Source organism: Parasteatoda tepidariorum, chromosome 6, assembly GCF_982258835.1.
Source record: "Parasteatoda tepidariorum strain Cologne lab strain chromosome 6, Ptep-v5.0, whole genome shotgun sequence".
Lineage (NCBI taxonomy): Eukaryota > Metazoa > Arthropoda > Arachnida > Araneae > Theridiidae > Parasteatoda > Parasteatoda tepidariorum.
This window is the reverse complement of record NC_141760.1, coordinates 12,636,925-12,649,134: the sequence shown is the minus strand read 5'-3', so window position 1 is coordinate 12,649,134 and position 12,210 is coordinate 12,636,925. Positions and strand designations below refer to the sequence as shown.

Below are 12,210 nucleotides of genomic sequence, written 5' to 3'. Positions count from 1 at the left end.
TCAGTTACTGATATGGGAAAAAGAATTTTAAGTAACCTTAAAACTTGTTAACGAATTGTAATTTGTAACAGAAGTGAAGAAAAAAAAAGCATTGAGTTATAAAAATAATCTCAAAAATAATGTAAAATTCAATCAATTACATTTCTCCATAGCAGAAAGTGGTGTTTTGACATGTATAAAGGGCAAAATTTGTATGGGTTGTAATACAAATTCACGGGGGCACGTTTTATTCTGATAATGTCTATCTAGAGATATGACTTAATCTTTTGACTTAGATTTACATGACTTTAGTTTCATTTTAGATTTCTGTAAGAGCTACTGCACTTCATTATAAGCTTTTTCTTTTCCCGATGGTTTTCTTGCTTGGTAAGAATTTCTTTTAATCTCTACGTAGCATAAAAATATACTGACCTTAGACTGTTTGTTATTGCTATTGGGGGCCTTATTGGGCCGATAATCAGATGGTTTGGTATTTAATGAAGTCCTTGAAATTGTGGGCGGTCATGAACCTGAAATTAATTAAAGTTATAAATGTAAATTATTAATCCATCTCTTATTTAATGGCACTTTTTAATCTGTTCTGTTTTTGATTATTGATAAATGTATATTTTTTCTATATGAGCAAGTATACTTTAGAATGTTAACTCTTCATTTGCTTTAAAAATGTAGGGGTAAGCGCATTCTCAAGACTCATCAAAAGTTAAAAAGTATGTTTTGAAGTAGTTTTTTATCCTTCGACAATCGTGTTTACGTGTTGTGTGACTGTTGTAGATCTGCAAAGACAAGATCAATAAAATATTACGTAAATTGTTTGTCATAGAGGAGGGGCAGCAATTAGAATAAAAGTTACAACGATATATATATATATATATATATATATATATATATATATATATATATATATATATATATATATATATATATATATATATATGTATATATATATATATATATATATATATATATATATATATATATATATATATATATATATATATATATATGTATATATATATATATATATATATATATATATATATATATATATATATATATAATAAATAAATAAATACAAGGAAACACTAAGAAAGTTAAAGAAAGTTAAGAAAAGATTATATCTTTTTTTTTCCGGCTTTTTTTGTTTTTTTTTACCGGTTTTTTAATGAACATTTTTTTTTTAAATAAAATGTTGTTTGTTATTTTTTTACTTATTATTTCCCACCCCCCCTTTTTTCATGTGTCTATAATTTTTCTTTGTTTTATTCTCCATTTTGAACTATATATTGATATATATATATATATATATCAATAATCAATCTCCATATATATCAATCTCCATATTGATATATATATATATATATATATATATATATATATATATATATATATATATATATATATATATATATATATATATATATATATAGTTAAGCCTTCTTGGCTTATTAGCAAAAGTTTAGAAAAGCATTCTTTTTTTCTGAGCAAAATGGTCGTAACTATGAATATGTCTTGTTAAATAAATAATCACCGGAAACTGAATTGGAAAAGTATTATCTGATTAAACATTTCATTCGCTTCAAAAATATATGAATAGCAAATAACGGTCGACATGTATCAAGGGCTTCAATAAAAAATGTCCATTTTTAAGACGTGAATGAGAAAACCAAAGTGATTTTAAGTACATAAAAAACAGCAAAGTTGCCAACGAAAAATGGAAAATAAAGGTGAGAAACAAAACTACAAGAACCACAGTAGCCGAGAGAGAAAAAAGATGAGAAGCAGAACAAGAAAAAATGCAGTGGATTAGAGGGGACAGATCAGGATAGAATGCACTTCTACTCGCATTGGAGAGGTGATAAGCAACTAACATCGTTAACAAGAGAATTAGCATTCATGCAATAAAAACAAGATTCCAGGACATCTTAATGAGCTGATGTGACTGGGAAAATAATTTTAGGATTGTCAAAAACTCAATTTCAACTCAATGCCTTACCCTTACATTATAAATATCAATTGCTTTTTTATCATTTAGATTTTTCAAATTTCGAAAAAATGGGAGCAGGTTTCAAAACAGCAAAAAATGTCCTGTATGTTGTGTATTTACGTATTATTTTGTTCCAGATTTCATGGTATTGGATATGGATAAAGGTATTGGATATAAAAAATAGAAGGAGAAGTTGTAACTCGCAAATATGGTCAAGACAAAATATGGTCAAACGCCACGGAAGAAGATTTTTAGAACTAAGCAAGGGTTTTTTAGACATTACGAACCTCCGGAAGAAACAGTATTTGGAAGCAACTCTACAGAGGAGGAACTAATTGAGGAAATAGTAAGTGAAACATTTAATTGTCAGGGAGGGTTCGATTTTTAGCGAAATTCTTTGACTAAGGATAATAAAAAGGAGCTAACTAACTCACTTAAACATTAAATAATAATAATTCTCTTAATACAGAAGTTTTTTATACATAAAAAGTAGACAAATATTTTTTAGCATTTTGAAACTTATTTGACTGCTTATGTTCCAATTTGGTAACATATTTGCACCTAGGCAAAAAGTTTAAAAAAAAAATTATTAGCATTCGCATCTTTTTTCGTGATTAAATTTTTCATTTTAATTATAAATTCTAGCCAACAAGGTTAATTTCAATTATATTTTTACGCAGATAATCGCTTTCTAAAGCATACAAACAAAATTAAAAATATCAAATTTAAAGTGATAAAATTGTACGAATGTTGTCCAAGATGTGTACTTGAGGCTTAAGAAGATAAGAGACATCTACAGAGAAATTACAAATTATTTGATGATCTTTCTGCTTCACGTTCGATTGCCTTGGCTGTTAACATCTCACTAGAGCTACATTAATATAAATTAGATTATGAGATAAGATTGAAAACTCATCTCAATGTTCCATAGCGTGCTGTACTTCTTCCTCGGTTATCGCTCGAGCCATAACTTGAGTATCGTATCGGCTACTACTCGAAAAAGGCAAGCTCTGTCACCGATAATTATCGGTGGACGGAGCTTACCTTTTTCCAGATTTCATTATAATTGGTATGACAGTATGCTGCACCATAGCACCGTTTATGTTTAAAATTTCTCCAGCCATTTTAGTAAGGATCAAAAATTTATCTAAATAATTACTTCAAAACTAAGTTTTATTTTTAAAAAAAAAGCAAAATTATTCTAAATAAGTACTTAACGTATTACTAACTATTCGACACTACTTAAATTACTACTTAAAACAACCTAAAAAAGGAATCTAAATAAATACGTAGTGTGGGATTAATTTTTTCACACCAATTAAATTATTATTTACAAAAAACTAACACAATGAATAACAACTTTAGTGTTACCGATAGATAGAGATATACTTGAGTTTACGGTGCCACATAAGAAAAATATATACATATATAGATTGTAAACAAACTAGGTAATTCGGTTCAGATAACTTTTTAGACAGTTTTATGCAATCTTATCATTTGAGGCTGATGGACTTTGTTTAATGGCCAAAATGGTTATGTTATATCTTATTAGGTTGGGTAAAAAGAAAGAAATTATTTTTTAAAGTGTATTATTTTAATGAGTATTTATTTAGCGTGTTTTGCATTACCAATTTTGGTCTATTATGCACCGTTTTGTTTTATAACTTGTTAATATTTAAAAGATAACTTCAAAATGCTTCGCTCATAGAACTCTTGGTCACTATTAGCAAAGAACTTTAGTAATCAGTTTTCACAATCTTTTCTTGATGCCAATTTCTTATCACTAAGAAAGTTTTGCAATGCAAGAAAAATAAGGTAATCGTTAGGTGTCCAGTCTGGACTATATGGACAACAAAACTCTTCAACAAAGCTCTCGGAATTACTGATGTGTCACTACACACGTGTGTGGCTTGGTCATGTCCTGATGGAACACAACACTTCTCCTGTTGATCAATTCCGACCGTTTCTGGTTAGACGATCTAGTTGTTGACAGTAGATATTTATTGTTTGGCCAAATGGCAGCAACTCGTAATAAATTATTCATTTCCAGTCCCACCTAAGGAACAAAAGAACCTTCCGACCCTTTAGTTCTGGCTCGGTCACCGTCTAAGTTGCTCCACCCTGCTCTGACCAATGCACAATGTGAACCATTTCCCATCACCATCGAAGAGATGGATTGATTTCATTCCGTTTGACCAAGGTCTCGCAGATGGAAATTTGATTCATCGCGGTTTTCTGTGTTAATTGGATCAGCAGTCAAACATCAAGTTTCTTTTTTAATCCAGTTTTGTGCAAATGATTTAAAACTGTTTTATGGTTGATCTTTAGCTCCTGGGTAATGTTACGACTGCTAACATGCCTCTCAGCTTCGATCATTTTTGTGATTTTATCGGAATTTTCATTTCCATTTGAGAGCATGTTATGAGCAAATTGATATGATTCAGAATGACTATAGATTAAATCTAAAACCCTTGATCACGGATGCATTCTCATTGACTCCCACTGACGGACTTAAGTAAGATTTGCACCAGATCAGATTGAAATATTAAAACCCTTGATCACGGATGCATTCTCATTGATTCCCACTGACGCACTCAAGTAAGATTTGCGCCAGATCAGATTGAAATATTAAAACCCTTGATCACGGATGTATTCTCATTGATTCCTACTGACGCACTCAAGTAAGGTTTGCACCAGATCAGATTGAAATATTAATTGTATTTCAACCTCGTTCCTTTACTAAACTAACTATAGAAGTGGTTGCCAGGAATTGCTGTAAACTACTGCTTTTCGTTTTTCTTCTTTTTTTTCGTGCTGCACTACTTATCACACTACCTTTTTTAGAAAAAATCTTACGCATTACACTACAAAATACGGCAAAGTAGCGACTACAGTGGTTTTGCTATTTGCATCGCGTAACTTCTAACCCCTGTTCTGTAATTTTTTACATATTTCGGTATCTTTGACCACTCCTTCACAAGATCTATTTTCTAAAACTTTGATCAAACCTTCGCAAAACCTATCAGAGCGATAGAGGAATTTAAAAAAATAATAAGGCCCCCTTTTAATGATATACTTACTTCTACCATTTTCATTAGATAAATCAACTGGTTTTGATGATTTTTATCTTTGCTCTGGTCCCACAACTAATAATGATTTTTCGTGTCTTATTTTTTAAATGTTTAAAGTGATTGGCATTTGTCACTTATGGCATCGCAAAAATAAAAAAATAAAAAAAATTTTTGTCCGATTCTAGTCCCTTTCAAGAACGTGTTCTTATAACTGTTTGCTTATTTCATGATCTTAAGAGTATTGACGCTGAGCTGCCAGCCATGAAGTTTTTTTAATTTAAACTTTTTAGGCTTTTCTGAAGAGAGTAATGTGACAAAGAAAACTCCTGAACACTTTAAGTAAAATAAGATACACAAATAACTAATTACAAAAAAAAATTCGAAAAAAAGGAAAAAGCAAGCTTGATATTTGACAGCTTTATTTTGATAGCCTAAGTATTCCTCCTTTTTCCAATTTTTCAGAAAATCCAGTATTCGATACAAATATGTTTCTCTTAATATTAATTTTTTAAAATTATTTTTAGGCAAGTGAAACAGATGAATTGAAGGAAAATGAAAAAAGGCACCTAAAAAGGTAACAAAAAATTCAATTTTATCTTTTATTTTTTCGTTAATTTGAAAATGCTTTTTTTTTCTTGCCATAATGAATTCTTTAAATCAATTCCCCTGATTATTTAATTCATGAAAAATCTTCAGTTTATATTCTAACCATGAATAATATTGCAAAAAATTTGTTCAATCTCATATCTATGCTTTTGAACTGTAAGCTTTATTACCAACAAAATAAAGCATTTAATACTGTCTAGGCCACTCGCAAAGTGCCAAAAAAAAACTTTTATGTTGAAATTTAAACAGAAATTAAATAAAAAATATTTTAAAAAATTCACCATAAGCGAGAAAATCGTGGTTGCAAAATTAAGATCACGTGTCAGCAATTAGTTAAATGCTTTTTCTTTTTCGGGAAAGACTTTCATAAATGCCACAACATTTCAAGTCACGGGTTGTAAAAACTGCCACAATTGAATAATTGCAATGACGTCATACGTGAGTACGCCAATCAGATTCGACACATACGCGTGAGGTCGCGTGTAGGTATTCGATTAAATTTCATCCGAAAATTGTTTCAGCGTGATAATAAACTCATTCCTTAAATATGTAACCTCAACATAGCATGCACAACCACGTGAGCAAGCGCAATCATATAATTAGTTGCGAGTACCCAATTCACGAACTCAACGACCCATAGGGGGCGTTGTTATTTGAGACGAATTTCTGCAAGCAGAACAACAGGATCATCAGTTGCACTGGTGATTTCTGTGTAGCATGGTAAGTTCCTTTTTTATTGTGGCTTATTAAATTTTAAAAAAAAATTATGATATTCTTTCGTATGCAAGTGACAACAAAATGGAATGTCTTTTTTTTAAAGAAGGAGCATCAAAAACACATCGGAAAATATTTGTAAAAAATCTTGTAATTAGAATTCCCGAAAAATCATTCTAAATAATTTAATGATCTAGTGTGAAAGGTCTATTTAAATTTTACATTCCATACTTTTCTGTATCATATTACTTCAAACATTAAAATCACGCAAAAAGAATACAGAGCACATAACGTTATACAATTTAATTTTGCAAAAAAAGTTTTTTGACAACAATTTTTATCGAAAAATTTAAAATTTTAATAAAAAATCATTATTTATAAACTAAAAAACGTTTGTTTGATAAAGAATGTTTGTAATAAAGAAGAGCGATTATGAAAATTCCTCATATTGAAATAAAAAACTTTCATATTGTTTCTTTTTTCCAGTTTTAAAATTCTCAATCAGGCGTAGAAAACCATTCTGTAGTGAACTATCATCAAATTACAGCAACAAAAAAAATACTTACAAGTAAAATTTTAACTCTAAAAATCATAACACTTACTTACTTCATAACTCCAGAGAATTCCAAATGAAATATTCTTCGTTTGAAAATTTTATTTTCAAATAATATATACATAACTTATCCCTTCATAACTTTAAGATGACACACACCACACAATAAAATTTTTCAATTGCAAGATCTCGATATGAATTTCAATATGTATCTTAAAAACAGAATAGTTAAATTCTAGTTGAAATTTATCATTCAAAACTAAAAAAATACTTACCAAGAAAGCGATAAAAATTTATTAATAATCCACATAAATGATACTATTTCAAGTAATTCGTATGATTCTTTCCTGTTGTTTTTCGAATTATATAGATACGGAAATATAAACTACTTTATAAACAAGAAGAATATTCTATAACTATTACATGTCTGTACGTTCTGAAATCACATTTAAGCAATGCTGACTTCACTTTAATTTGTAATTAATCGAAGACAGTCTACAGGGTTAACCCATTTAGTAAATTAAGTTTCTAAAGACTTTTTATTAACAAGTATTCAATATATTAAGATGGATGGTGCATGGAAAAAAATACACACTCACAAAGTTTCGGATACATTCCATGAATAATCAAGGTGTGATTAGTTTCCAGGTGCACGATAATAATGGTAAACCAGTTCCGTCCGTACATGCAAGATCACTGTTTCGATCGATGTCCGTTGGAGAAGTAGATGAGTCATGATGAGGGTGTTTTTGAAAAACAAAGTTGATGAACGGTGCGTTTAAAAAAAAAACAGAGCCACCCTTGATAACTTTTGATCTAATGATCGGATCTCCACTTTTTAGAACTCGATCTTAACGATTCAAGGGAGTGATTTCAAGCATGCTAATTAATTAGCGCAGGCTATATTTTTAAGTTACGAAATCAGGCACAGAAACGTACTTTCTCTAAATAAACATACCTTTTTTTTCCAACGGAATCGGATTTGAAGATACCCAGACTGAAGATACCCCAAAACATAGGGGGTATTTTCAGTCTGGGAAATATGATCCCCATTGTTTTGTCACAACAGAGGACCAAAGTTTGGACCCCTTAATGTTAATTTCACTTTTTGCGTATTTCGCCATGTCTCAAGAACTTTTAAGCGAATTGAAAAATTGTTTGTGTACAATTACAAAATTTGTTTATCCAAAGATAGTTTTAGTAAGTTTTTATTATTTTTTTACTATTCTATTTTGTACTAGTCGAAACAATTTCGAATTGTAAGGTATGCAGTTTTTCATAACATTTCAACGAATGTAATTTTCAATGACAAATACAAAATGTGAGCGAAATCGGTCGAATAGTTTCTGAGAAATCATATTTTGCAAGTCATATTTTTAAAATTTGATTTCTCAGGAACTATTTAACCTTTTTTTTCTCAAATTTTGTGATTTACCATGCAAAAAAATACATTTTTTGATATGAGGGAAAAAATGTCATACCTCACAATTCAAAATTTTTTTGATTCGCATAAAATAAACGAAAAAAAATAATAAATACTCATTAAAATTTGTTTTATGCATTGAATAAGGTAAAGGTGAAAGGCAATAGGAATTTAGTTAATAGGATATAGTTAAGAAGCTAAAAGATATTTTAAAAAAGTATTTTTATAAACAAAACAGCGACAAATATTTTAAAGCGAAGCAATCTATTTCTGTATCTAATCTGTTTCCACCTTTTTTTTTATATAAATGTTAAACTTTTGTACACTGGGATAAAATTAAACTTATGCGAACCTTACATTCGGCCCCCCTCAATGCTAAATGAAGCTTTACATTGAAGCGCAAACATTAAAGGCTTAAAGACAGGTTTTGTCAAAGTCTGATTGATACAGGTGTGCGTCGATTGAGTCGCAGATCATAGCGGTTCAAAATGATGTTGGAGTGATTTTCAGGACTTTGTATGTCTTCTATTGGATCTTGTAATTCAGCAACCAATTCTTCTTCTTCTTCCGAGTTCTCCTCTTCCTGAATAACTGGCACATCTTGCATGTAGTATGGATAAAGATGTTGCACATGAACAACTTTCAAAAGTTTATTTCGTGGATCGATATAATTGATCTCGTTGGACGTACAATCAGAAACGGTCCTTTATAAATGGGAGAAAGTTTATGATCGCCTTGTAGAGGTTAATCGCACAGGAAAAGATATCCTGCCTTAAATAATGTAATCGATGGTGATCAAATCTACGCTTATTATCTAGATGTGTTTCGTACACATTATTTATGGCCTTGGTCCTGCCTTTAAGCCTTTAATCAAAAATCGTTGCGTGTTGTGAGATCTAAACGCAGTTTCTCTGTCTGATAAATACAGGCTGGGCCGCCCATATAGAAATATGATGTTGTGATATAGTCACTGTATGCGCTGCGAGATAGATCATGTTGGTGTAGACAAATTTGGATTACGGTAAGCAAATGATGTGATCAACAGATAAAATTTCCCATGGTGTTGTAGGAATCGGCAATTGCTGGAATAAACCATAAGTATTGGCAGTTCGACGATTAACAATTTGATATTTATGACCACTTCGGATTTATATATTAGTGCCCTTTCACATTTGTGGCCACCAATAGCGCTGCTGCAAGTTGAGAAGGGTTTTCTTGGCATCCATATGTCTGACATCATGGCAAACGATCAATGTTTTCTGTCTTTCATAGATATCGGAATCACCACTACAGATTTCAACCCATTGTCTTTAAACCGTACAAGCGTGTTGTTATCAATCTGGTAATTGTGTGTAATTGACAAAGTCTTTTTATTAGGGTTATTTTCTTTGAGGAAGCGAAAAATACACTGACAAAAGTCATCTCTGTTCTGTTTTTCACAAATCCGAGATTCACGGCTTGCAGTAATAGTTACACAAATAACTGGTTTTGGATAACGTGAGAGATGATCGGAAATAATATTTTATTTTCCAAGTCGATAAATAGTTATAAAGCAAATTGTGTAAAATCCACCAAATAGCACGTGAATTTCCGATTGAGCGATGATTTCGTAACAACATATCCAGTTGTATAGTTGTATCGTATCAGCTGAAATTTGTGACCAATAAGATATAGACGAAATTTTCTTTCAGTAAGTGCCTATTGTACAGCAGCACACTCCAGCTAATTGCTGTGGTAGCGTGTCTCAGCATCTTTTGAAATCAGTGATGCATATTCAATAACACATCGTTTTTCATTTTGCTCTTGCGATAAACATGCAACTAGTGTTGAATAAGATACTTCAGTTTCTACAAAGGTTGGTAGTCCTTGTTTGAAATACGCAAGAATAGGAACCGTAGTGATCGGGGTTTACAAAGTCTCGAATGTTCAATTTTTGTCATCAGTTAAAGTGATTGCTGCACAGCTTGCCTTCTTTTCTAATCCTTTGAGAATATTTGTGAGTAGTTTTGCAATTAGAGCATAATTTCGAAGTGCTTTTTAAACTGATAAGCGATTCCAAGAAAACTGCGGACTTCTTGAATTGTTTTAGAAACAGAGTATCGTTCAACTGCTGCTGTGTCTTCTGGATCAGGACTTTCACCATCCTGGAAAAGAATTCGACCAAAAAGGGAAATTTCTGATGCAGCAAATTGTGACTTTATCGGATTTAGCTTGAATCCAGCTTTACGAGTAGCTTGAAAAATATTGTAAATAACTTTAAGGTGGTAATCAAAATCATCGTGTGACGTTGAAATGTTGTCAATGTGTGTATTTACGCTATGTTCAGCAAGGTAATCGTAAACACATTTTATTGTTCTTGCCATCGTAGATGAACCATTAGTGACACCAAATGGCATTCGAAGAAATTCGTAATGTCCGTAAGCGGTTACAAAACCAGTTTTGTCGATGTCAGATTCTCTAACGCGAATGATATTAAATGCTAATTTTACATTCATTTTAGAATTAAAGCGTTTTCCTACTGTTCGTTTAATCACATCTTCCTTCTGATCGATTGGATGTGGATCAATTTTGGTGATGGAGTTGATAGGGCGTGAGAAATATACAACAACTCGTCTAGGAGTGCTTTCATGGAAGGGCTGCTCAACTATGAAGGCAGGGGCTGCGTAAGGCGAATTAGAAGGACGACAACTTACTTGTTTCAACCATTTTTGAATTTGAGTGTTCAAAAACTAGCGATCTGGTTTTGTTAGGCGATATGGTCGACAACGGATAGGCTTGTCATGTTACAATTCTATTTTGAATTCCACATACGCACATAGTCCAACATTGTCATCATCAGAATAAAATATGTCTGAAAATTATCCATCGAGTTGAGTTTGCTGATGCTCAGATTATCCTGCAGATTTTGGAATAAGTTCGATTTGAGGAGGATGTTTACTTGGTGTAATAACGTCGTCTAATGATGGTACTGAGAGTGCACTGGAAGCAATGCAGTTAATGCTAGGTTTCGATGAATGAATACATTCATATAGATGGAGTGCAGACTGCGTAGAAATATATAATGAACCGTTAGAGTCGCAAGTGCATTTATCTTGCATTTGATTTAGCCAATCAAATCCCAAAATGAGCGAAAATAGAGGTGTGGAGCAAATTCCAACCTTGCTCATTAGATGATCAATGTTTCCCACTTTGATGTTTAAACAAATCCATACAATATGGTTCTTTAAATGGTCGATGACTTGAACATTTCCATCAGTCCATGGATGAATAACGGCAACGCAAGAATGTTGAATAATGGTAACATCTGCACATGGAAATCACAGAAGGCTTCAATTTCTGTGTCATTGTTAACAGTAACAGGTATTAACTCACGCTTATTTGTTTGAAGATTAATACAGATTATAGAACTAACATCATTTTAATTTGCAGACGCAGAGATTGTAGTTGGAAAGTTGCGGTTTGTTTTGCGACGCATATTTGAATAATTTGCCGTGTGGTGCCGTGTGGACCGTGTGGTTATTATTACTGGAACTAACTGAGTGCCTAGTAGACGGGAACTGAGTTTTCAGGTGCTTGGTGGATTCTTGAACTGATCGTGATGAATTTCATGATTGAGTTGAAGATGATCTTCGTTAAGGGAGCGGTAAACTGCTCATAAAAGAAGCATGACCTTTTTCCTCGCATCGCCATCAAGTAATATCTTGAACATCGTCAGTAGCAGGGTTATATTTACGTCTTTGTTCAACGTGCGAATTGAAAGTTTATGACTGAGATTTCGGTACTGAAAAAAATTTTGAGTGCTCCAGCTCCATCAATTAATTTTTCGACAGTAATCAAATTCTATGTAGCTAAGACAATC

General features: G+C 31.8%; 1 protein-coding gene across 1 annotated transcript in view; it reads left to right on the top strand.

Annotated features, from left to right (window-relative positions):
- Positions 1–230: 230 nt before the first annotated feature.
- Positions 231–12,210, top strand: part of LOC107443900 (uncharacterized) — a 60,534-nt gene continuing 48,554 nt past the window's right edge. Inside the window, exons 1-3 of the mRNA XM_087165428.1 lie at positions 231–366; positions 2,122–2,330; positions 5,580–5,629. Coding sequence (XP_087021554.1) covers positions 2,193–2,330; positions 5,580–5,629 — 188 coding nt within the window. The 5' untranslated portion in view covers positions 231–366; positions 2,122–2,192. The remainder of the gene's footprint in view (positions 367–2,121; positions 2,331–5,579; positions 5,630–12,210) is intronic.